The 26,610-nt window shown below is 33.6% G+C and overlaps 1 protein-coding gene and 1 pseudogene across 4 annotated transcripts; both read right to left on the reverse strand.

Annotated features, from left to right (window-relative positions):
- Positions 1 to 94: 94 nt before the first annotated feature.
- Positions 95 to 19,560, reverse strand: LOC145234540 (NACHT, LRR and PYD domains-containing protein 13-like; annotated as a pseudogene). The gene is made up of 14 exons (XR_013861294.1): positions 17,822 to 19,560; positions 17,599 to 17,757; positions 15,873 to 16,022; positions 14,430 to 14,600; positions 14,199 to 14,255; positions 13,320 to 13,475; positions 11,493 to 11,654; positions 10,946 to 11,107; positions 10,359 to 10,520; positions 4,763 to 4,933; positions 4,481 to 4,537; positions 4,190 to 4,345; positions 3,369 to 3,533; positions 95 to 3,242 (listed from the first exon to the last, which is right to left on the reverse strand). The product of XR_013861294.1 is annotated as an NACHT, LRR and PYD domains-containing protein 13-like (transcript).
- Positions 19,561 to 19,651: 91 nt separating this feature from the next.
- LOC145232027 (uncharacterized) lies at positions 19,652 to 26,572 on the reverse strand. Of its 3 annotated transcripts, none has more exons than XM_080096517.1 (6): positions 26,468 to 26,572; positions 23,623 to 23,878; positions 23,412 to 23,504; positions 22,810 to 22,881; positions 22,197 to 22,247; positions 19,652 to 21,689 (listed from the first exon to the last, which is right to left on the reverse strand). In XM_080096517.1, exons 1-6 carry the CDS (start codon positions 26,519 to 26,521, stop codon positions 21,682 to 21,684), a joined length of 534 nt encoding a protein of 177 aa, XP_079952643.1. In that variant the 5' UTR covers positions 26,522 to 26,572; the 3' UTR covers positions 19,652 to 21,681. The 3 variants fall into 3 exon arrangements, with proteins under 3 accessions (XP_079952643.1, XP_079952642.1, XP_079952644.1); XM_080096516.1 differs by having other exon boundaries at positions 19,652 to 21,698; XM_080096518.1 differs by lacking the exon at positions 23,412 to 23,504 and having other exon boundaries at positions 19,652 to 21,698.
- Between the last annotated feature and the right edge of the window lie 38 nt (positions 26,573 to 26,610).

The raw sequence follows: 26,610 nt of genomic DNA on the forward strand, positions 1-26,610 counted from the left end.
ATTTTAACATATTGCTAGATGTCCGTCCAAAATTCAAAAAGCAGTCGCAAGCATTTTTTTGAAGAGTACCTGCTACAGACGCTGGCAAATTCGCTTTTGATTCGTAAATGACTTGTATTCACGAATAGATGGAACAAGGTAAATCGCACATCAAGAATTGACAATATATTTGGATGGAATGGAACGAGGCGAAGAAACGGAACTTGGACTTAACAAACAACTCGGAATCAATGAGAGAGGGGAGCTCCCGAAGCAAAATGTATTTTATATTTCCGTATTTTTTTTTTATGTTAACAGCACGTCATACGCTTAAGGCAATCCACCCAAAAGTCTTCTTTAGATCTAACAGCCTATCAGATGTTGTGGCTTTATTAAAAAAAATATTTCTTGACAACTTTTGCAGCTATCACAAAGTAAGGCAGCAAAAAGGATTAAACGCTATTACTGGAGTGATAACAAGCAACATGAATGCAGGAATAATAAATACCCCAAAAAATGTAACAGTACAGTATTGCATCAAATAAAAAACAGTCTAAAACTAGAGGGGTGGCTTAGCACATATTGCCCTTGCATATACACTATAACCTATTTTAAAACATAAATATATTTCCTATGCTTATTTTGTATTGGGTCCCATATCAGTCACCGTCTTTTATAACTTTAGTTGTTTCTGCAGGCAAAAACTCATGGGTCCCCACACATGCAAAGTTGAAAATAATGCAATTCAAGAGATAACCATGAGAAAGTCGGGTGTTGTAAGGTAAAACACAGTGATCGGCACTGGGCTTAAATAATAATGCTTCCTAGAATACAAACTATAAAATTAGCTTCACCCCAGATATTGTTTGAAGTATGTCCTATTTAACGTTTTAAAAAACTGACCCATTTTAGGGGGCTAGTAGGGTAACTAATTGGGTTCGACACAGAAATTAAAAAATATATAAAAACCACAATAACTCAACCAATAGTACTGCAAAATTTCAGCCCAATCCGCCAATGTTTAATCTTTTCGACCACTAGAGGTGTTTTGAGCAAGAACCGTTAATGTTTTTGACGTCATAGGGATTGCGCAAAAACGACCACTAAGCAATCCACCAACGGGCAACATACAAATGGTTGCCCTTGTAACACTATTGCGCCAAAGAAATCTTTCGTTTGTGGTGCCCAGTAACATACAAATACGTTTTACACTTTAGGGGCTTGTGGGGTAAATGTTAGGACTACACGGTTGAACACAACAATCGACACCTATAAATGGCATACTATACAAGAAATCCAAATTTCAGCCAATTCTGACACTGTTTGAAAACTCACCCATTTTAGGGGGCTAGCGGGGTAAATACTGGGGTTATCAACAAAAACAAAGTGGGATGCACATCTACATGAATATATCTACCATCTGTGAAAATTTCAGCCAAATCCATCAAACATTTGATGGAAAAACGAGTCGGACAAACTTCGGGGAAAAATACCCATTTTAGGGGGCTAGCGGGGTAAATACTGGGGTTATCAACAAAAACAAAGTAGGATGCACATCGACATAACTATATCTACCATCTGTGTAAATTTCAGCCAAATCCATCAAACATTTGATGGAAAAACGAGTCGGACAAACTTTGGGAAGGAAAAAAGAAGAAAAAATCAAGAAAAAACAAACAAAAACAATTCGAGTAAAATCAATATGTGTCCCCTTCAGGGAAGGGGACCCATAATTATTAGATAAAATTATAAGTTAGTTAATAAAAAGAGTTTTATACAGCAAACATATTAATGCATAATTATGAAGACAATAGTATTGCGTAGAAACAAAACAGTCTAAAAGTATTGGATAAATTGCGTTGGGTTATTGCGAAGAATTTTATGTAGCAAATATATTCATACACAACTATTGAAACAATAAAGTCAAAACACATGCTGACGAAAAAAGAAAAAATAACAAAACTGCATAAACTTCACAGAAAACTTTTGAGCATAGTAAGTATGCACAATATATCAACACAGGTGACAGTGTCAGATATCAAAAGGATTAACCGTAAACAAGCAATTACAAGCACCTCACAGAGCTACAAGGTTAATAGACTATTGGCATGGCACCATAACACACGGGAATAAAGTGCGAGGATTGCATTGTGTGTCATCCAGCATATTACAAAAACCAGTTGTTTTTTGCTGAAACTGTTGTTTAAGAATGCCCAGATCGATATCATTTGTAATATTAAGCTAGAAAGGTGGCTTTCCTATATATTTTTATTTTTATAAGTTTTATATTGTATTTTACCCATTTGACTTACTAACATGATTATTTTTTGCAAACACACACGTGTTGGTTACGGTATAAAAATATTTCGATTATTATTCTTAGCTTCTGATGGACAAAAAAGCTTCGATCTAATTTAAAAACTAGCAGAAGGACAATGGCGTATAACGAACTTTTGACACGGTTTACGGTAGAACGCAGTTAATCCTTCATATTCAAAAACAACGTTTAGCTTGAGTTATATTTAACCGAAATTTTATTCATTTTATGTTAAATTAAGAAGACACCACAAAGGTATGACGAACCGTTCTTAAAATCGTCAATTGTTTCATTTAGTTGAAGACGTGTAGTTTATCTTTTAACCATTAAGTTGACCAACAACGTTTTGCGGGACATACGAAACTGCAGTTTTGCTTAACGAGTTTATAACACGTCATTAAGATATAAAACCTTGTGCCAAAACTGGATTTCTGATCACTAAGACTGCAGAGTAACACGTCTGTATAGGCGTAATACGTTGCCTTAAACATTCGGATTTTTGTTTTGCGCAAGGGTTCATATCCTTCATATCCAGTTAATCACTCCCTTGGTGCTTTTGTATCTGAAGGTCTATTGAACACAGATTTTGGGATGTACAGGTGACCACTGGGCTGAATCGGTTTTAAACAATTAACATCCCATGAATAACTGTTAACAATTTCAGTATGTTAGGTGTTGTTAGCAATAGTCATTACATAATATTAGTACAAAGGGCACAGGAGAAAAATCTAGATAAAGATATTGTAGTTGTAAGTCTGAGGATATGTTGGCTTCTGTAAAATCAACAACATTAACTGAAAATGATATTCAGTAAATGTACCAACACCTTTTATACAAACCTGATGCTGCTAATCAGTAGTAGATATAATATTCATAACGACATGCGTTAAAGTGTTATCTATGAAACTTCATGTCATCTTGTCCATTCAAGGATCAGCTTTGGCTTCTGAATATTCAACAAGAAAAAGTTTGTATTCAATTACGGTATGTTAATTATTTTATTTTAACAAACTTTTATTGCAAAGTTTTGAATTTGCATAATACTGCAAACAATAAAATATGTTACACTTACTGGATCTGGAAGTTGTTCAAACTTGGCTTTAAAGTCAGGTGATGTTATAACATCAATTAATATCAGGTTATCTTGTACTTTTGAGGCATGTTGAAGAAACAGATTTTCTGTTTCTTGTGAAAATTTGAACACATAAAAATGTGGGCCAATGGTCAGACTTTTAATCTAAAATACAAAAATCTGGATTATGAATTTCATTCAACCAACCCTTTTTGCACTTTTGAAAACTTTGGTGACACTTAAATGTATTTGTCTGAATGTTGTTTGGGAAAAAATTGCTTAGGACAATCATGATTTTTATGACTGATTTTACAGGAATCCTTTAGGTGTCCACATACAATGAAACAAATGGAAACTTGCCTTGCATTGCAGAAACACCAGACTAAAAGGCTAACTAGAAATGTTAGACCATTGAAACAATCCCTGCAGTAACCATTGTTACATTTTTAATGGTAATATTTCAATCTGAGATATTATACATGTTACATTAGAGTCTGCTGGGCATTTGCTTTGTACTAAATAAATGTAATATTACAGCAGGATTTTTTTTCTATTAAAGTGTATTCCAACTTTAGATATGTTTGTATGCTGAAACTGGTAGGCAGAAGAAAAAAATATTTTTACAGTATAATGTAGCCCTAATTTGCACAAATATTCAAGGTGAAAAACACATTTGTGGCATGTATTAAGCATCAGTGTAGGGGTTGCTCAGTTGCAAGTATTCATGTCTGGCTTATCTTATACATTTAGACTTATACAACATAAACATTTTCAAATTAGATTCTTCAAACACAAAAAAATAAATGTTTTAAACTAAATACCTTTTGTTGCATTGACATGAAAACTTCCTGTAATGCAAAGTCATCAACATATTGAAAAGTCAGTTCCAGTGTTGGAGGAAATAAGTGCATGACATATGACAAAGCACAAGCATTGTAATTGGAAAAAACAGATAGGGTGTTTGGAATAGATACAATCTTTAAAAAAATCAATATTTTTTTAGATAAAGTGGTAAACATTCAAAAAAGGCACAAACAATCAACACATTCTTAAAGACTAAATTTTTCAAAAAATGATGATGATTTAGCAACTTGGGAAAAAAACAATCTTACCATGAATGCTACTTTAGTGTATATCTCTTCTAAATGTGGTTCATTCTGCAACTGATCCTAAAAACACTTTTGTAAATGACAGGTTAAGTACAGTATCTGAAGATTGTGGCAACATGTTGCTAAATAAACACAAGTTGTGCAAAAATAATAACTTTAAAAAGCATATTCATCCTGACGATTGTGGCAACATGTTGCTACATAAAAACAAGTTGTGCAAAAATAATAACTTTAAAAGGCATATTCATTGATGGCTTGTTTTTTCACAAATGAACACATTTTTACCTTGTTAATGTTCGCATATAAATCAACACTGTTAACAGCTTCAATTCCCTTTTCTGATATAATATATTGTGTCACTAACAACTTTTTCAATTTCTCAAAAACATCATGACTCATCAATTGTTTCAAAACTGATCTTGGAATTGAGTTTTCACTGATATCCAAGGAGTTCATCTAAATGGCAGAAACACAACTCAAGGAAATATCATACTATGACTATTACTTAATGTTACTTAAAAACAAATTCAGTTTATTATTGTTTTTGCTTAAAGTTTTGTGTGCATAAAACTAAATATATTTATTGAATTCTAGAGAGAAAAAAATTACCCTATTTACACTTTAAATCAAAACCACACTAAATCATTTTTTCAATTTTTTAGTTTTCTTGAATTATTTTTTTTACAGTTCATAAACGATTGTATGGAAGTTTTTTGTACTGAACTCTGGGTACAGCAGATGCACTGATTGATAATCATCAAAATTGAGAGCTAATTAACAACAAATTCATATTTTATCACCAAAACAACTGTGGTAATTGTTTGACTTAACCAATGCGAGGACTTGACTTTGCTAAAAAAATAGGGTTGGCAACCCTTGTAGTTGACTAGTCAAATATGTTTAATACAGTCAGTCTAATGATATTTTTACTGTAAAAAAAGTCATTTTTTCTTTTACTTGTGTTGTGGTTGTTGTTCAGGGGCAAACATTTCTAGTAGCCCTGAATCAGAACAGGGCATAATTTTGCATTATCTAAATGTTTGGAAAGCTAATAAAAATGTATTTTGTTTTTCTGAGATTATGAGGCCTAACGCCCTAAACAATTGGGGCACACTCTTAGTAGTTTCGGTTTGAAGCACAATAAAATGTATAAAACTTTTAACACTGTTTTTTTTTGTACTATGAGCTATGGAACCCAACTGTTAATAAACTTTTTGGTCCACTTGATGATTGTAAATGTACAGAATGAACTGCTTTAAAAATAGGTTGCTAGAGTTTATAATTGCTCTGTAGGATTTTGCAAGGCATAAAAATAGATTTGAAAACAGCAAAACAATATACATTGTGACTTTAAGGAACATAAGAGAGTTTTGTAGTCAAATCTTAGGTAAAACTAGACATCAATCCAATGTATAAAGAATATTATGAGAATTTGTAACTTTGATTTAAAATGGGAAAATACAAACTGGTGGCTAATGATAAAAAATGACCTGTGATGTAGCAGGAAGTGCCTGTGATATAATATAAACTTACTGTTAACTTTGTTCCACAAATAAATTTGCTTATCTTGTGTTTGTTTATGCATGACTGATTTCAATGCTTGAGTGATTTTGTTAATGTGGCAACTTGGTTGACCACTCACTCAGCGTGTTTAGTTCAATAATTGTTGTGTTGACTCATGTGACTTGTTGGTGTGAAATACTTGTATGTGTTTTATATTGATGTTTATTAATACTGTTTATGATTCTATTTGAATATAAAATAAGCTGATAAAATATAATAACATTGGTAGCAAGACAATGTCTAAAAAGGTGCCTCCAAAGTTTAGTGATGGCACTCCTTATTCATTTTCATTTCATGACATGAAGATGCCAAACACAATTTTAGCCTTTAAGCTACTAGATGCGGCAAATTTGGGCCGAAAGTAGTGGTAGTTGGCCATGACAATATGATGTGATGAAGTCTTCCGTAAATAGAATTTGCAAGTCCCAAGCCTTTAAACATTGTTTGGGAAGAATCACATGTTGGTGGTCCTCAATATGTAAAGAAAAGAATTCACAAGGAAAACCATAAACAAAATCCTCCAGATAAAACTGGTCGACATACAAGGTGTAGGATATGTAAATCTACCATGCATTGGGCACCTGAGTGTCCACATAGAAAACAATGCATGATGTGTAGAGGAAATAGTAGCAGCTGTTACTGTATATGTTGATCAGTATGAGGAGATTGAGGTAACTTTGGTTACCAACCTATCTTCTAATGAATTTTTTTAATTGAGTTTTTACATACTGCTATATTGGATACAGCTTGTAGTATAGCTGTGTAGAGAAGTATGGTTTAAATTAGTGATGTACCGAATCGGCTAAATTTCGATTCGGCCGAAACCGAATATTCGGCGGTTTTGCCGAATAAATTCGGCCGAATCAACCGAATCATTTATGACGTCACGCGAAGTCGTACGCTACGCGTTTGACGTGAAAAAATGTTTTTCTACCAGGCAACCAGCGCAAAATAGTTGTTTTTCGTCCTCATTTCAGTTCTGTGGGGTTCAAAATTGCCTTAAGCATGATTGGCAACCTGCCAATGAATTAGTAATTTTTTTGACTACCGTGGAAAAAACGATAATGTGTTGAAAAAGATACTTTCGTTATGTTTGGGCTTTTGAAAGATTGCGTAGACCTTAATAAGCATCGCAACAAATCGCAACAAATTATTCGGCCGAAACCGAATCTTTGCAAAAATGACCGATTCGGCAGAATAAATTCGGCAAACCGAATATTCGGTACATCTCTGGTTTAAATCCTACTGTAATAATCTTGCAGCTAATCTAAGAGAAAAAGTAAAAGTGTGAAAAAGCGATCAGTATTCAAGTTGGGAGATGGAGAAAAGTTGATTTCATTAAAAGAGACTTTGATTCCACTTTTATTGAGCAAGGCATCATTAAAAAAAGACATTAATACAGCTTGACTTGTCACAGGACAAAGTTAAGATATTTGGGAAGCCTGTTAAAGTTCATTTGACCAGTAGCGGTCATTATTGTATAGAAATATTGCCACAGTGCAACTGTAATTTGTCACTGTACCGTAATTTTCCAAGTATAGTGCGCCCCCGTGTATAATACGCACCCTAAAAATGGCATGTCGATGCTGGAAAAAAGCCTGTACCCATGTATAATACGCACCCAAATTTTTACTCTTAAATCCGTAAACAAAAAATTATTTCAGAAAAAAGATCATCTTTTGAAACAACCGGATGTTATTCTGCCGGTCAGTATCACTGCGCATGTGCTCGCAAACTCGATAGCGAAAAATGTTTAGGAATTGTGTAGGGTACATCGTGACAGCAAACGAGATCTTACTGGTCGCGTTCAAGCGGAACCGATCTTAATACTTGCAGAGAACATTTTTATTTTTAAAACACAAATGAAGTTTAATATGTATCAGATTAAAATACCTAAAAATCAGAATAATTAAATTCAAACTTATACACAAAATTTTCGTTCGATCCGTTGCATATCGGCAATGATATCACCCCATTTACGTTGTCGCTAAATGGGCAGTGTGCAGTATTTGACAATAACACACCATCAAGGATTGCACCATCGCATCAAACGATGTGTCGTCAATTATGAATTTTACTGACTAAGTGTGTTGGGCAGGATGGCTAAATGTGATGCGCGATTGACAACAAACAAGAAGAAAGGTGTGATTTAAAGTTTTATTTCGAGGCAGATTTTCTTCAAAATTTGTTGTACCCATGCATAATGCGCACCCTAGATTTTAGGACAATAAATTAAGTAAATTTTGCGCATTATACATGGAAAATTACGGTAATTAGTGATGTGGTTTAAAGTTGTCAAGTATGTGCCATACAAAAACGTCCTGTTGAACTGTAGTTTCACCTCCTTGGGCAGATAATGTTAATGAAACTGTGACAATGGGCTTACATGAAATTGAGACAGGCTTATGGTACTACTACATTATAGATTTGTTTTCATGATTTAGTTGTGCAGTTAAAATTAAAAGCCTTCTTTAATAATTTATAATTCTTTTATAACTAGAATAGTGGTTTTCCTATATATTTCCAGTTTATATATACTACATCATATTTAACAATGTATCACATATACCATTTACTATATTTATAATGGATATATATTTGGCACCTACATTTCATTGGGTCCCTATCTTTTTCCTGGCACTTTATAAGATAATTGTTTCTGCAAGCATAATCTAATGGGTCCCCACACATGTGCGATTTGGTAACGGTAAAAATAGGGCACAAACAAAAACTAACATCGTAACATATTAATTTCAACCAGTGAGAAAATGGTTAAGTGACGACTGCGTTCATGCGTGAAGCAGAGGCATTTTTTGCCATATGCCACTATCGTCAATCACTCCCATTGCGTCAACTGTGCACTGAGCGAGCACAAATTTAACAAAAGACAGCATGTAAAAACATATTTGGGGCTGTAAGAGTAATTACTGAGGCGATTGCACTGAGATTTTTAACAGCCAACAAGGATCCACAGCTGTTCAAAATTTCAGCAGGTCAAGTCTTATATTTCTGACCTCATTAACATGTGAACAAACAAACAAATATTTGGGGGCAAAGGGGCGAAAATAGATATATACAACTTAAAGTTACAAAATACTTAAAAATACGCTGCAATGTGCCAATCAAAAAAGTATGAAACTCCAGAATCATCTGCTTTAGCAAGTACAGTGTTTTAAAAATTTCACGTTTTGAAGAGCTGTGGATCAAACGAGGTCAAAATTCACATGGACCATCTTTAGACCAATATCTATAATGTGTGTAAATTTAAAAAAGTTTGAACCATTCTTTCTTGACCAAAACGTGGGAACAAATCCGCGTTAGAAAACAATATGTGTCCCCTTCAGGGAAGGGGACCCATAAGTACTGGATTAGTTTTTTTGGTGCACAAAAGAATGTCTTAAATGATAATGGGAGAGAGTTTGACAATCAAGAATGTAAGAACATGGGTTCAAAATTTGAAATTGTAGTGAATACTATTCCTGCATATGCTCCATTGAGTAATGGTTTCTGTGAAAGACAAAACATGATACCTACTGATATTCTGCAGAAGGTAAAGAAGGAATCAGGATGTGATTAAGACACATGTTTGGCCTGGTCTTGTCAGCTACAAACTCAGTGATTGACAACAATAGATTTAGTCCTAATCAAATAGTGGTTGGAAGAAATCCGTACCTACCTTTCATTTTGACAGTCAGTTTTTGGGCACTGGAGGGCTATGACATTACTTACGGCAAGAAAAACATTTGAAACCACTTAAGCCTCAGAAAAAAAATTAGACATGCATACAAACCTTTGCCAAAAAATGTTAAAAATATCAACATTTATAGGAAAAGAAATGATTTATGGCCAACACAGTTTAGGGCATTTATACTATTAAATATGAAAATTTTTTAACACTATACATGATAAACTGGACTTTTTAAAAGAACATTAAATCACTTTAATATCCAAACATGACTGTATGTAAATAAAAATTGTGTATATTCTACAAAAGTGTCTTGGAAAGTTATTTTAATCAAACTGATTTTTCTTGAAGAAACCTATAGCAACAGTACATTTATGACTTTACATGTAATAACTATTTAGAGACTTTGTATAATAGATTGAGTTTAAACATTGTTCTTGGTTATTTTACTGGTTTAGTCCGTAAAAAGGTTGGATTGCAGAAGCCAGGATATTGTAAGAGAATATTGCAAATATCAACATTTTTTTTTTTTTTTTTAACAAGGCAAAGATTATGTTCAAAATAAATGTACACAATAAGTTTTTATTTGAATAAAAATATCAGAGTGTAGAAGATAATGCATGGCAAACTTACCGGTTGTGAAAGTTGTGATACAGCTCTTGCAACTTGACACAAACTATGATTTGACATGTAACAGTTTCTCAGAGAAAGTTGTTTGGTATTTTGAACACAAGCAGCTACTGCAGATGTACTTTCATCATTGACTTTACTGTCATCAAAATTGAGTGATGTAATCTACACCAAACAAGGCAGAAATTTGAGATCTAGAATAAATGTTTTCTTTGTTTCACAAAAGCCTTTTACTCTAATGAACATAAAATAAATTTCTTAATCCACTAAAACAATATTTTTTTAGCAATGTTAAAATATCTTCACAATCCTAGCACAAAGTTTATAGATATAAAGTTGTGGACATTGAACAACACTAATATGGTAATGGAGTTTAAAAATTTAATAGAAAAACTAAACCATTATGGAAAAAACCACATAGTCTTAATCTGTCAATTGATTTAAAATTTGTTTTTTTTTTCTTGTTTTTTATTTAAGTAACAGATATCAACATTTTAGCAAAGATAGAGATTTATGTCCAAATAAAAGAAACTACCAAATTCTTTGCCAAACAATAACAGTGCCTAAAATATTATACATGACAAACGCACTGGTTGTGGAAGATGTGATACAGCTCTTGCAAATTGACACCAACCATGGTTTGATATTCGACATTTTCTCAGAGAAAGTTGTTTGGTGTTGTGAATACACTCAGCTAGTGCAGATGCAATTTCATCATCAACAATACTGTCATCAATATTGAGTGATTTGAGCTACAGCAAACAAAAGTAGAAATTTTAGCATCAGAATAAATGTTTTCTTTGTTGTACAAAAGTCATTTTCTCAAATAAACATGAAACACATTTTTTAATTCACAATAACAATATTTTTAAACAGCTGTTCACAGTCCTAACACAAATGTTTATAGATATAAAATTGTTGACGTTGCACAACACTAATATGGTAATGGAGTTTAAAAATTTAGGCCAAAAACCAAACCGTTCTGAAAAAAACATATAGGCTAAATCTGTCGATTGACTTGAAATTTGTTTCTGTTTTCTCATATGCATCAATATGCTATATATATATATATAAGCACCCTCCAAATTCTTCGTCAAACAATAACAGTGCATAAAATAAAATACATGACAAACACACAGGTGGTGAAAGATGTGATACGGCTGTTGCAACTTGACACCAACCATGGTTTGACATTTGACTATTTCTCAGTGAAAGTTGTTTAAGATTGTGAATGCACTCAGCTAAGGCAGATGCACTTTCATCATTTACACTATTATCATCAAGGTTGAGTGATGTAAGCTACATCAAAAAAAAAAATTTACATTTATAGCGCACTTATACATTAGGTTTGATTGTCTCAGTTTTATGCTTAGTGGGCAGGATGCCCTAATGTGTTATGGTGATAATGAGTCCACTGTCGAGCTGTCTGTTTATTAGAAGTCTGGTGAATATTTTTTATGTGTTTTTTGTTTTATTCAATCCAGTTCAACCAATTAGATTCCACTAGGTTGGAGCAATGCAGCTTAAGTTCAGAGAAATAATTACAAGGCACAACCTTGTAAACACACCACAGTTGCTCTAACCACTCTTTGACCAGTCAGTCATCTAAGTGACAAAAGGTGTTTAAGTAAAAAAAAATCACACATGGGTCTGGTTGATGGTTTGGTCAATTACAATTTTATATGATGACATTTTACCCTGGGATATTAGATTTATATAGACCAGTGGTTCCCAACTGGGGTTCCGTACAACCCTTTCAGGGGTTCCGTGAACTTTAACGGTTGCACGGGGTTCACAGCGGTTTGGTTTAGCAATTCAAACACGAATGATTCATAATATCACTGTTTCAAACTGCTAAACCATGTAATTAACTTTTGTTACAACATTGATCAATTGTGACGTAATAAATACAACCTTGATACACTCTAGCTAAATTGCAAGAAAAATGTAGAAACGACCGTTCCAAATAACATGGCGATACGTTTTACTGAATCGTTGAATTGAAGTCAACCTTTATGATGTGCTTGTTTTTTTTTATTCTTTGATGTAGCCTACTTACATAGGCGCCGAGTAGGCGGTGGCAGGGTGGCGCTGCCACCCTGGGTTTGTAGAGCACGGTGGCGGCCACCGTGGAAATTTTGGTTAGTTTGTAGCGGTATCGTACGAAATATCGTAAAATCTGAAGAAAATTAGGAACAATTTTTTCTTTTAACAAGCGTGCTGGAGATACAGCCACAAAATGTGACCTAAATCTGCTACATGTTTTGGGTTAGCTACAACAATGTGTTGCAATCGCCAACTAAATATTGTTTCAAACATATAGTTTTCTTAGATTTTGACGAACGTTGCATTCTATTGGAAGTTTGTTGGGCTTCGAGTTTGAATTCTTGTGGTTGCAAGCATAAGTGACGTCACTTTGAGTGACGTCATGTTTTACATCCGCCACCTTTCATTTTTGTAAAATTCGGCGCCTATGCCTACTTGTATTAGATTCATTATGATTATTTTATGAGGGGTTCCGCAAAGTTTGACAAATTACCTTAAGGGTTCCGTGCCACTAAAAAGGCTGAAGAGCATGGATATAGACTGATTATTGTGCATATTACTAACTATCTTTATCAACCTTTTTATCACCGGATGGCTACAAATCGCACATTTGTAACTTTTTGGTATAAATGTAGTCATTTTGCTGCAAAAAATAATGACTTTCTGAGAAGTGTTTATAAACTGAAACTGGTAAGCATAAAAAGAAATGATTTTGGCCTAAAAAAGTTAGCTTGTGTTTGTACCAATATATGTTAAACAGATTTGTGACATGCACTGAACATCAATATAGGGATTATTCAGTTGCAAGTTCTCTGGTGCTTGCTCTGCATTGCTTATCTCTACATTTGATATTATGCAACATAAATGTCTGCTTTGTAGATTTTTAAAATACAAAAGTAAAAGTTTTAAAACAAAAACCTCATTTTTAGTTGACATCAAAACTTCTTGTAATGCAAATTTATTAACTTTTTCCAAAGTCAGTTTCAGTGTTGGAGGAAACAAGTGAATAGAACATGACAAAGCATGAGCTTCATCATTACGCTTGACATGAAGGCTGTCCGGAAGAGATTTAATCTAAGAAAACATCAATGTTTTTTTAGGTAAAGTAGTAAACATTGTAAATATGCAACATCATGAAAATATGTTACTCACTAACAGACAAACAGAACAAAACATTCCAAATCTAAAACTATATAGCTGTGCAAGGCCAGTTTTGAAGCAGTTAAAACATTTCCTAGAAAAACTTATTACACAGTATTACAGACACTGACAAATTAAGCAGATATTTTGCAGCAAAGGTGTTGATAACAAAAGTCGTTGATTAACTATTTAATGACTTTTTGACACTATTTTAATAGCGCACAGTCCTTAGTGTTCACCAATAACTTTTTCTCCAAATTTATATGTAACTTAAATATTGTTTCTGGAGTATATAAAGTAAATCAGCTATGTTGTGAAAAAATCTTTTTTAACTGTCTTCTGTGATACCTACAAGTTGACTAAAAACGAATATTTTGGGGTTCAAGGGGTGAAAATGGGTGAATGCAATTAACAGTTACAAAATTCTTCAGAATACCTTACATTGCACCAACCAACAAAGCATGAAACTCCTAGATCATGTACTTTAGTCAGTATATATAGCCTTTTTAAAAATTCACATTTGGGGGCATGTGGGTAAATTGCTTGGTCCTTCAAGGTCAAACTGCAGGAGGATCAAATTTAGATCAAAAATAACTTTTGGGAGCCAACTTTTCACAAAAGGATGATCCTTTGGTAATTTTTTTTAAACAATCTTACCAAAAACACTACTTTAGTGTATATATCTTCTAACAGTGTTTGATTCCAAAACACATCCTAAAAACATTTTCAAATGTTAAAAATATTAAATTCTTAAACATTGTGGTAACATGTTGCTACAATAATAGACACAAATTGGTGCAAAAGTATCAAATCAATACCGAGCATTACAAACAAATTCATGAAGCATATTTAATAATTTATGTAAAATCAATAAATAAACCTTTCTACCTTGTTAATGTTCGCATATACATCAACTTTGCCAACAGCTTTAATTCCTGCTTCTGATATTTTATATTGCATCACAAACAACTCATCCAATTTCTCAACAACATCATGGCTTATCAGGAGTTTCAAAATTGATCTAGAAATTGGGCTTCCACTAATGTCCAGGTATTTCATCTTATAAAAAAATATTTTCTGTTACTGAACCCCCTCTATATTGGTCACATGATTTTACTGTTTTTAAAATTTTGAGCCACATGAAACTGTTAAACTATCAAAGATTTGAAACAATTGTCAAATATGTGGAACTTTTTGCAAAAAAAAAAAAAAAAATATACTCATCATTTAATTTACATTTATGATTGTTTTTGCAAACAAAAATGGATGGGTCCCCACACAAGGATTTACAGTAAACAAATGTTGAGTTGATTTTTAGATATTTAAGGACAAATTTTTAGAAAGCATTAACCCAACAATAAAACAAATGTCTGTGATCTTTTTGCACCATTATGGTCATATAAACAAAAACATTAAAAAAGAACAAAACAACTACTTTCAATTTATTCTCTTGTTTTGACCTAGATACTGCCATCCAAGATCAGGTTTTAAACACAAATTTGTCTAGAAAGCCATCAATTGTATTACAGACACTATAAATTAAAAATATATTTGTCACAAACGTATACATATAATATTGTTTTTCACCTAAATTTGTTTCTTAAAACGAGTACCATTGAATTTTAGTAACCTCTCAGGGTGCACACGACAAACAACCGTTTGACCTTTTGACACCGTTTTCAATACCACAGAGTCCTTAGTAGTTTAACAATACTGTTTTGCTTTACTTATACATGACTTAAGTATTGATTTTTAAATTGATTTGTCAAAAGAAAAAAACACTACGTTATGACGAAAAAAGCTTGTAACTGTGTTTGTAATACCTACAAGTTGACCTTTAGTGACCTGTGGCCATGCGGCGGCAAAGCTGAAAAAGAGAATTTAAAAAACCATTTATCTTGCAAAAATATTTTTTTTTATATTTTTATATTTTTGGGGGGCCTGTGGGTGAACCGCTGGGTCATTCGGAGTCAAACTTCTGAAGGATCAAATTCGAATTAATAACTAACATCTGTCCAAATTTGAATTATTTTGAAGCACTCTTTCTTGGGCAAATGAGTGTTACAAACCAGCGTTAGACAGAATTACGTTTTGGGGGCTTTTGGGTGAACCACAGGGTCATTTGGAGGCAAACTTCCAAAGGATCAAATTCGGACTAATAACTAACATCTGTCCAAATTTATACAATTTTGAAGCACTCTTTCTTGACCAAACGAGCGTTATAAACCAACGTTAGGCAGAAAAAAGAAGAAAACAAATACGGACAAAAACATGGAAGGGGACCCATAATTACTTGTTACTTCATTTTTTGGGTAAAGTTGGAAAACCTACTCGTTGCTCAAGTTGTGAAATCGAAGCTACAAGCTTTATGAGAAATGCTGTTGATTGTTGGCAATGCACCAGTGACAATGCTGCAATATGGTCAATGCAAAAGTTTGAAAAATGGTCTTCGGAGATGCCATCACAACGTAAAAGAGCCACCTAAACATAAAACTCCTAAATCTTGGCAATATGTATTATTGTTTAATGAAACAACATTTTTCAAGGAACTTAATAAAGTATAAACATTATTGAACTTATTTCATTGCTTGGACCTGTAACTTAAGAGTGCCTCATCAACACATATTCACATTGCACATTGTCACAAATGTTCTAGACCACCCCGTGACAATATCCTGCCACCCAGTTACCACAGATCATGGACAGTTACTGTTCGTCTGAAATCTATTGTTGCAGACGCTATTGTTTTGTTATTGTTCAAGTGTGCCAGTTTTATCGCATCGCCGTTACCTGTTGCAGTGTTCATTGTTTTATCTTTAGGAAATGGTCATAGTTAACTCCTTTTCCCCCAGACATTGTAATACAAGGTTTATAAGCGCCCCCATCTAACGATTTAAAATATAGAATATAAAACCAGATAATAGAGATAACCTGAAGGAGCGCCGGACTAGTGAATTTGTTGTTGTCGTTGTTTGATTATGTATGAATAAATGTAAAAGGAAAGGTTTGCTGCCGATCAGAGTACACATGTGTTAGTTGTTAAGGAACTTCCGATAGTCAGTCCCAAACTTTTGCGTAACTGTAAAACAGAACGTGACACACATACACCACACCCTATTTCAACTTTCTACATATTCCCCCATACTTTTTTTTATGTCAGCAAATATTTTTTGTAACTTATGTTGTTGCTGTAGGCACACTCATGGGTCACCACACATGTAAAGTTGTAAATAATACATTTTATAAGATAACCCTAAACGTTTGATGTTGTAAGGTCCAACACAGCAATCAATATTCTGGCTAAATAATTGTTCTATGTACATAAAGTAAAACTTTTCAAAATCCATTAACTTTACATAAGCTATTGCTGCCAGGCATTACACTTAATTCTAGTTTATTTCCTTTCTGATGAAGGCGGCCTGTATAGGAAGTCAAAACGTCGGAATAAAAATATATTTGCCAGAAGAGCTCTATTAACTTCCCATTACCTTTGTTTAAATTTTGACATCCAAATGAGGCTACACGGTTTAACACAACAAAGGACAACTCACAATGTTATATTACACAAACTGTCCACATTTCACTCAATTCAGACACAAATTTACTATTTCACCCAGTTTAAAAGGCAGGTGAGGTAAATAGAACATATATTCATCAAACTGGCCACACCTCATCCATTTTTAACATTGTTTACAACTTCAGCAATTTCAGAGGACTAATGAGGTAAACCCTAAGCCTATTCACTAAAACAAAACTGATGGCACATTTACATGACTATATTTATCAGATGAAAGTCTTAACCTAATTCATGTAAGATTTCATGCCTAAAATGTATCGACAAACTCGTCTGCTGAAGACAAAAGAAAAAATCACAGAAACAGTGAACTCATAATCTGTCTATTTTAACAAAGGGGACATAAAGGTAATTCAAAAAAATTATAAGGTTGCGCTTTACATATCTCAAGCTTTTAAATGGAATGTGTAATAAACCTGTTTAACAGATTTATCTGTACGGTACAACCGTAATGCTTCCTCAACACAAATTTGTGCAACATACCTTTTGTGCTGGTTGGTAATGTTTGCTCATCTTTTCAAGAAACGCATGTACATTGGCAACACCATGACAATCAATGATAAGTTGGCCATTAATTTTCAGTGTTGTTTTGCTTAGGTCTTTTATCATTTGAACAGACATGTTGTTGTTAATAACAAAGTCCTGGATCAATACAACTCACATAAATTACTTTGCAAACATGGTTAGATTTAAACACATTTCAAACCTGTATTTTGTTACCATCCAATTTATCAAGCAAAAGCCTAAAGCTACCATGAGGAAATGTGCAACTTTTAGAGATTTTAATGTCATGGGTTTGTGTGGACTCCTGACACATTTTTTCAATGCTGGAAATGTCAGTCAAAAGTATGCTGCCAGTTAAAGTGATGGTTTTTGGAGCAATTGGTCCAACTTCAGTGTAAAAATCTTCATCATTAATTTCTTGCAACCAGGAGCATATTTGCAAAAGTTTCTTTCCACCCGCCTCAACCTTTTGCATTTGCCAGCGAGCAAACTCTAGCAGTTTTTGCTTTTTGACATCAAAAAAGCTTATTGCGTGTGAAAAACAACATGTGGCTACTTTGCTGACTTTTGAGTTGCAAAGACCAAAAAGAAACTTGGTGACAACCTCCCATCTGTTGCTTTTAAACTTAGGAATCAATTTACAGAATTCATCATCACTGGCAAAATAAACAAGGTAACAAGCAGCGAAAAATTCCTGCCAGGTTAAATGTGAAAAAGTTTTCTTTTTGTCACCATCAAGAATTGTCATGTTCCAGTTTTCATCTGTTACAAATGCATCAAGTATATCATTGTCATGTCTTGGATCAATTCCTGCTTCTGTCAAGTGGTCAGTTTCAAAAACAAGTCTTTTGTGTATAAAGCCGTCCCATGCCAACTTTGCTATTTTATTCAAGTATTTTTGATTTTCTTTTTGCTCTTTTCGACCTCTCACAAGTTTACTTTTTTATATTTAAAACCATTTGCAAAAACATGAGTGATGGAGTGAAACTGACCACTACCATTCTCACTTAGGCTTTTCCATATGGTAAATGCAATAAATATACATTTAGCCGGAACATAACATGAGTAAGAAAGGTTAGGGTTACTCCTAATAATGTTCCAAACTTCAACATCTTTATCAGTGCAAATACTACGACACAATGTTTCCTGTGATGCTGTGCTAAGACCTAAAACTTCAGCAACTAGCATCTTCCTACAACTTTCATCCATGTCATAAAAGTGCGTTTGTCGAGATGTAAAAAGCTTTTTTGCATTAGGTAATACTTGACCATTCAGAAGTCCAAGCAAATATTGCAAAGGATTGTTTTTTTCTTTTCTGCCCAAGGTTGAATTATAACATTGGTTCCATTCTAAGCCATCAAGAGCAATGAAGACACTCTCTAAAAGAGGCGTGTAAATTGATTGATCTTTTTCCAACAATTTACTGCGTGGTGTAAAAGGTAAAGCATGTTTTACAAGAAATTCATCAAGTGACACTTCAGTTTCAAAGTCAATTTTTTTCACAGGAATATAGAAAAACAAGTCAATGTTTTTAAGACCCTCTGTATTACCAGACAAAGCTTTTTCAGTAATGACTTTACAAAGTGTTGTTTTTCCTATTCCAGGCTGCCCTACTAATGCAACACTATTCCTAAGCCATGGACAATTTGGTTCTGTTGCCTTCTTAAACAGATTCTCAACTGATATTTTACTATTGTATCTCAAATCGATTCTTTCATAATCTTGCCTTCTGTTATAATGTCCATCATATTCATCATAATGTGTGTTTGCAGCTTCTCTGTTTTTCTTTGGAGGTTTGGAAATGTTTCTGCTCAGTTTATTTGTTAAATCTAATTTGCATACTTCAATGTTTTGATTTATCAAGGGCACCAAGCCTTTTGAAGTGCATTCTTTTGTTGCCTCCTCTTTCAAAGCCCTTTTAAGTTTTTTTGAAATATTTAAAAAGAAATATTTACAGTATTTTCAGTGATAAAAACCACAAGAAAAAACAAAGTGAAAACATTTTTTGTTTCTGTCAAAAACAGAACCCTAAATCAATTGCACATGATTCAATGAGGTTGTGTAACGTGTTTAATGTTACATGGTTAAGTCATTTAAACTTGGTCACGAAAACAGTCATGTTATGTCATGCATCTCAGGATTTCGCATTCGTTATAAATAATTTGGTAAAGAACTCTTATTGACCTCGAACTTTCCATCACAAAATGGACTTTTAAACCGCATTCTTGTGTAGTTGCCAATCTTTGATTGGCATGCAATGCTGTTAGATGGACAACTAAAATTAATGTTATAGCCCTCAAGGTTAGTGTGTGTGTCTGCTAGCTACTCTCTTTTCTCGTCTTTTTACGTAACATTTGTTTCTCTTACTTAATGTATGTTTCTTTATGTTCCTATGTAATTGCGTATTTGCTTGACTACTGCATATATAGGATGTACATGTACGGTGAAGTGTAAGTTTAGTTCTGACATGATTGTTTTTTTAGTTTGCGTTTACCTCTCAGTTGTATATTCATTAACAGTTGTGCATATTTTTGAATAATAATAATCTTGTTTTATTAACCCAAAACAAGAGAGAGTTTTTGTCTGACTCTGAGCAATGTCAGGTTAGGGAACACATTAAATAGGACTCACATATGATCTAAGTTCAATAGCCATCTCAATTAACTTTGGTAAACTTGGATTGTAACAGGTGGCCTCTGCCAAAAAAAAACAGCTATAAAATATATTTGCTTTACCATGCTGCCCTATCTTTAACTGCTTTACCACACTGGCAAATAAATAAAGAAGAACTAAACAGTTTTCCTCCAATAGACAACTTGAACAATGACATTTATTTAAATCAGAAAAGTGGTGCCATATTTAAGGTTGGCTTGGCACACATTACCATTGCATATTTGGCTTATTTTCAAATAAGTTTATTTTATATTTCCTAATTTATATCAAGTTACATCCTAGGTTTCTAACTCATTTTATGATTTGGGCCAGGGGTGTCAAACTCAAACAACTTTGAGGGCCAAAAACAAACTTTTAGTAAGTCAAGGGCCACACTATCGAAACATTTGTAACAGTGTAACATGGCAACCAAAACTGCAACAATCGCAATTGGTTACTCTAAAGATTGGTATCATGTAAACTCACTGGTCTGACAGGATATTCCGTACGAGCAAAAACACATAACTTCTAAAAGTTACTTTGCTGGCCGCACAAAAACTCCTGAAGGGCCGCATTAGGCCCGCTGGCCATTTGATCTACATATATGATTGTTTTTGCAAACAAAAACTAATGGGTCTCAACACACGTGCTTGTCGGTTTACTGGAAAATAAATTTTGCGTTTTTTTATATTTTTAAGGACAAATTTTGAAAGCATTAACCCCACTTTAAAAAAGTTTTGTCTGTATTTATTTTGTATCATTATTGTCATATAATTGTTTTTTAGTAGCCTATTGCGGTGTAGTCGAAGAATCACCGTTTAAAGATCTTTTAACACATTTTTTAATAACATGCAGTTCTTAGTGATTAACGATAACATTTCTATCAATCTATATTTAACTTACGTATTGTTTCTGGAGTTTATGTGTTAAAATTAAAGAAGCTATGTTGTGACAAAAAATCATTCTTCTGCGTATCCTACAAGTTGAACTTTAGACATCATAAGGCAGGCAACTTGTCAATGACCGTTTAATGACATTTTATTGCATTTTTGGAAAACATGTTTTTTTTACCTTCATGTTAATCAACAATGTTTGTCTGAAATGTACACAACCGAAATATAGTTTCAATCACTTCTAAGATACAAAATGTTTGCTAAAGCTAAAAATACATGATCTAAATTAATAAAACCACATAGCATTAGTAAAAAAAAGACTACATTGTAAAAAGGACTGCCTTGTTAACTGCCCATCCATGCTTTAGGCAGCGGACTCCCACTTTACTCCCTTGAGCTTTCCAGTGTACACATTTTATGGGGTGTAATGGTAGCCATTGAGCCAAAGTTTTGAACACTACATGAGTAATCCACTGCAAACAATTTTTTTTCTTGTTTTCAGGCTTGCATTTCTGATCTAAGGGACTGGAAAAACTAAAATCGATTATTTCGGGGTTTAAGGGGTGAAAAAATAAGTGAATTCAATAAAAAGGTAGAAAAGTCTTTAGGATACCTTACATTGCACCAACCAACAAAGCATGAAACTCTCAGATTATGTACTTTAGTCAATACAGCCATTTTACAAAAAAAAATCATTTATGGGGCCTGTGGTGAACCGCTGGGTCATTCGGGGTCAAACTTCAGTCGGATCAAATTGAGATTAATAACTAACATCTGTCAAAATTGAAATATACAGACAAAAACAATGTGTGTCCCTTTTATAAAAGGGGACCCATAATAACCATAATATATTAAGTACAAACTGTTCAAATCTAATTCAATTTAGACACTGTTTCAAGTTTGACCTAGATTAAAACACAAAAATTAAAGACTAAAAATGACATGCTCTACAAATTTAAAACAAACAGGACAATCAACACCTGTAAATGGCAATTCAACAAATTATGTCTGTGATTTGACACAAGAAATTACCTGCAGATTTAGTTGGTTCACCTGTTGTTTGGTTGCCAGGTGTGAAATTATCTGTACGAAAAAATATACTCGCTTTAGTGTCTTTGTAGTTTCTGTTTTTTCCTGAACTTAAGTAATCGGTTCTACTTAAATCGGTTCTACTTAAATTAAATACGATAGCTGAAATGTTTTTCAAAGGAACCTTTTTCAGGAAACGGGACTTACAATTAGTTGAATTTGTTTACTTGTAACATATATATTCCAAATAGACTCATATTGCTAGTTACAGCCAAATTCAATCTATTGTTACTCTAATTTTAATCAATGTACAGCTGCAAGCTCATATATTCTAAAGCCCTGGGTGAAACTATATTGTTGTTTTATTTTTATCACCAGTTGGTTGATGGCGTGTATGACTCTGCTGCCAAGGTTCCTTGTTTATATCCCACTTTTATTTTTATTTTTTCTACTGAGCAGTTTTTTTCTCAAACAACACAAGTTGCAGAGACCTGATTAGAACCCACAATCTGGTGATCAAAAACGCAGACCAGTTGCATTAAATTACAACAATAACCTTAAAGATTAGATATATGTAATATCATCTTCAAAAAAATCAAAATGCATTAAAACTTACTACAATTTCCTTCAGCTATGTATATGGAAGAATTCGAAATTGTGGTCCCATCAAAGTTGGCCTGGGCAGGTCCTGCATTGCAAACATAAGGAAATTAGAAACAAATCAAATTAACTTTGTTTTTAACTTAATGATATTTTCACATGGGCGTCACTACGTAATAATATAAACAACAGTGGCAGTCTTTTCAAAATAAAAGCAATACTGTCATATTTCATGTACAGCAAAAATAGGCCTAATTTTTGATGTATGTTTTAATTTTCCTCAAATTCATGTGGGCCAAACAGGGAAGTCAACAAGCCGTCAAATGCCAAGGTCTGCTCCAAACCAAAAAATAAAAATAAATTGAAACAAATACAGTTTACAATAAATACAATCTGGTTGTTTGCATAGCAATTAATCTCATATTCTTTTTTAATTTTATTTGGACCATAAATTTCAAGTCATTTGCTCCAAAAAAAAATTTATCGTTTAAACCATTTCCTGATAAATTTCTGGTTTTTTTGGTCTTTAACCTAAAATCGATCTAATGATAAACATCTCAAACCACATTGCAGTGAATAATTTAAGTAAAAATCATTGTATCCAGCAAACAAACTCACTCTGTTGAGTGTAACCATGACCTATGATTGGATTAAACCAAGAAGATGAAAGCCCTCTTAAGTTGTGTGCATAATGGGAAAATGGAGCAGAGGCTAAACACAAACAAAAAGTATTTTTTGGGGGTACAGTCTGCTTTATAACAGGTTCTTCCTATTGCATATTTTCTGATCTAAAAAGATGAAATAACATTGTAATGGATGCTGTGCCCACCTGCTGAGAACGTTGGTTGGGTAAAATAGGCATGATTTGGGTTGACACTGTCATCCAAATGAAAAGAAGGGTAACCATGCTGAGGATATCTGTCATGAATCTGGGACACAGGACTTATACAGTTCTGAAGAGGAATCGTTGGGGTAAATGAGGTCAAGTGAGGAGCATGAGAAGATGCATAACTTCGCAAAGCATGTGGCTTTTCAACAGAATCTGGTGTTGATTCAAAATCATTGTCACCACTTGCTGCAGCATCCTAGCAATAAAAAACATACTCATTGGCTTTTTGTCAATAATCTAATGAACAACTAGAATGGCAACTTTCATATTTTCTTGCAATTTATATATAATTGACCTATGTAATGGTTTCCAACATATATCAGTGGCCATATTCCAACAGGTGTGTACTTGTTACCTAAATATGGGTCCCCTTCCTTAAACTTATTAAAGTCATTTTTGGTATAAGGGGCTTCAACAATATCGAAAATGTGATGAGAAATAATGGCTTGCTCACAATAGATTCTCGCGCATTTTAACAATTTCAGGCGACTAAATCTAGAGAGTATTTTTAGCCTGTTTTCACCTCACGACAAGTTAACTGTTCATTCAAAAAAAATACAGCGTCATGATTTTGCCGACGCCGATGCCTTGCTTGGTGCACATTTTTTTGCTTTGTTTGCGTTTACAAATCCACTAGCACCGACTCTGGTAGCGCTGTCTTCATGTGTGATTGTATGTACACCAAAATCAATTGCATGCCAATATCAACTACTCACACTCACAAGTTTGCAGTGTTTTTGTTTTCATTAGGATTTCACAAGCTTTTATCACAAAAGTTTTATACAAACACAGCAAATTGTAAAGTAATAAGTTAATCTTGTATATGTGCTGAATAATATTGCATAGGCTACAACCTGGGACTGTTAAATTGCTGCCGTGTTTTGTTTTTTATTGTTGCAGGGGAATTACAAGTTTGAAGCGTCCTTTCGCCATGCGTCCCAAGTAAGCTGGGCTGACGACAACCGATTCAAATGCATTTACTTTCGCATTTTGTTGTTGCTTTTTTTGCTTATTTTCTGTTCTTTTTTGTCTTTTTGGTTTCCTTTTGTTCTTGATGTGCCTTTTGATACCGTTTTCAATAACATTCCTTAGTGTTCAGCAATACTGTTTTGCCTAATTCATACATGACTTAAGTATTGATTCTTGAATTAATCTGTTAAAAACAAAGACTCGATGTTATGACCAAAAATCAGTCTTAACTGTGTTTGTAATACCTACAAGTTGACCTTTAGTGACCCATGGTCATGCAGCAGCCAAGCTGACAACGAGAATCTAAAGACCATTTATCATGGCTTTCGAAAAAGTCTTTGTTTTGTCATCTTTATGTTAATCAACAAAGTTTTGCTTAACACATTTTCAAAACCGAAGCAGGTTTTTCGAGTTTAAATCACATCGTAGGGGTAAAACCTTTACCAAACCTAAAAATGTGCATGATAACTTAATAAAATGACATGGCATTGCTGTGCAAAAACAGAAGATTTCTAATCAACGAAATGATTGTCTCGTATAACGTCTGTCCAGACGTCAAACTGAGCCCTCCCACTATGCAGACTTAACATAAAACAGTGAGTTACTGTCATGGAACTTCTATCTGACTGACAGTGTATATTATGGACTATAAAGGTAATCATTTGGCTAATTAAGGCAAAAAAATCTTTAGAATACCTTACATTGTACCAAAGCATGAAACTCCTAGATTATGTACTTTAGTCAGTACAGCCATTACAAAAAAACGTTTTGGGAGCCTGTGGGTGAACCACTGGGTCATTCGGGGTCAAATTTTATGAGAATCAAATTCAGATTAATAACTAACATCTGTCCAAATTTGAATTAATTTGAAGTACTCTTTCTTGATGAAATGAGCATTACAAACCAGTGTTAGACAGAAAAAAGACAAAAAATTCAGACAAAAACAAGATGTGTCCCCTTCATGGAAGGGGACCCATAATTACTGACCAAACAGACATGATAAAAATCTGAAGATTATATAATGTATGTTACAAGCTAAGTTTTTGTTTGCCCATTAATTTCCAAATAATGATCATGATGTTTAGAAAGATATTAGCAAGTTTTGTCCATAAATGTGAATACGAAGAATATAGAACCATGGTTTTCAACCTTTTTTACTTTGTGACCTCTTTAAAGTTGTTTGTAACACAATGCGACCCCTTTACAAACAGCTAACATATATTACTATCAAACGTCAATGTAACAATTTAGATTTTTGCTGTAGAGTAAACTCTTTAAATTGGGGTTATGGCTCATGTCAAATTGTCGCATGAGTTATTTTGCTAAACAGAAGTCACAAGAGAAGTTTATGTTTTAAACAGAACATTTATCACTGATAAATTATGAGTTAAAATCCACATAGATATCTTCCAAATAAAAGTGCTTTTAAAAGTGTATATGGTATTTGACTATTAGTTTGGTTAGTATGGATGTAAGGAGAGATCTTGGGTTACAGATGTTTAAGATACCTAATCTGACACCAACTACTGGGTACTACACTACTTTAGTCACAAAAACAGCAATCAAATCTTTCATAATATGCAGGGTTTGGGGCTAAAAGCAGGCTTCCCACAAAAATTCATTATTGCACTGATGATGACAACAGCGATTGATAAACATCAGCAATAGATGTATTCTATGTACATAAGTTCTCTGGCAGTTCTGTTTTCATTCAAAACTGTATTTTTTAGTTAATCAATACTAAACAACATTAAAAAGTTGGCTTCCTACAACTTGTTATTATTTTGGGTACAACTGTAATTGTCAAAATATATACCTGGGTATTCCTGTGAACCTGTTGAGCCGTTTGTTCCTGGCTGTTCCAATCCATGTTAGCATAACACAGTTATAACACACAACTTATCAAGCACCTTCTAGAAAAAGCTCTGTTTTATATCAGTTGAAATAAATTTTTGAACA

Source organism: Phallusia mammillata, chromosome 6 (genome assembly GCF_965637545.1).
Source record: "Phallusia mammillata chromosome 6, kaPhaMamm4.hap1.1, whole genome shotgun sequence".
Lineage (NCBI taxonomy): Eukaryota > Metazoa > Chordata > Ascidiacea > Phlebobranchia > Ascidiidae > Phallusia > Phallusia mammillata.

Excerpts from the sequence above, each read along its gene's own strand:
- LOC145232027 (XM_080096516.1), bottom strand. The coding sequence starts at position 26,521 with ATGGATTGGAACAGCCAGGAACAAACGGCTCAACAGGTTCACAGGAAT. Across the intron at positions 23,505-23,622 it reads CCAACCAACGTTCTCAGCAG|CCTCTGCTCCATTTTCCCAT; the intron begins GTGGGCACAGCA and ends GTTTGTGTTTAG. Across the intron at positions 22,882-23,411 it reads TCATGGTTACACTCAACAGA|GACCTGCCCAGGCCAACTTT; the intron begins GTGAGTTTGTTT and ends TTTGCAATGCAG.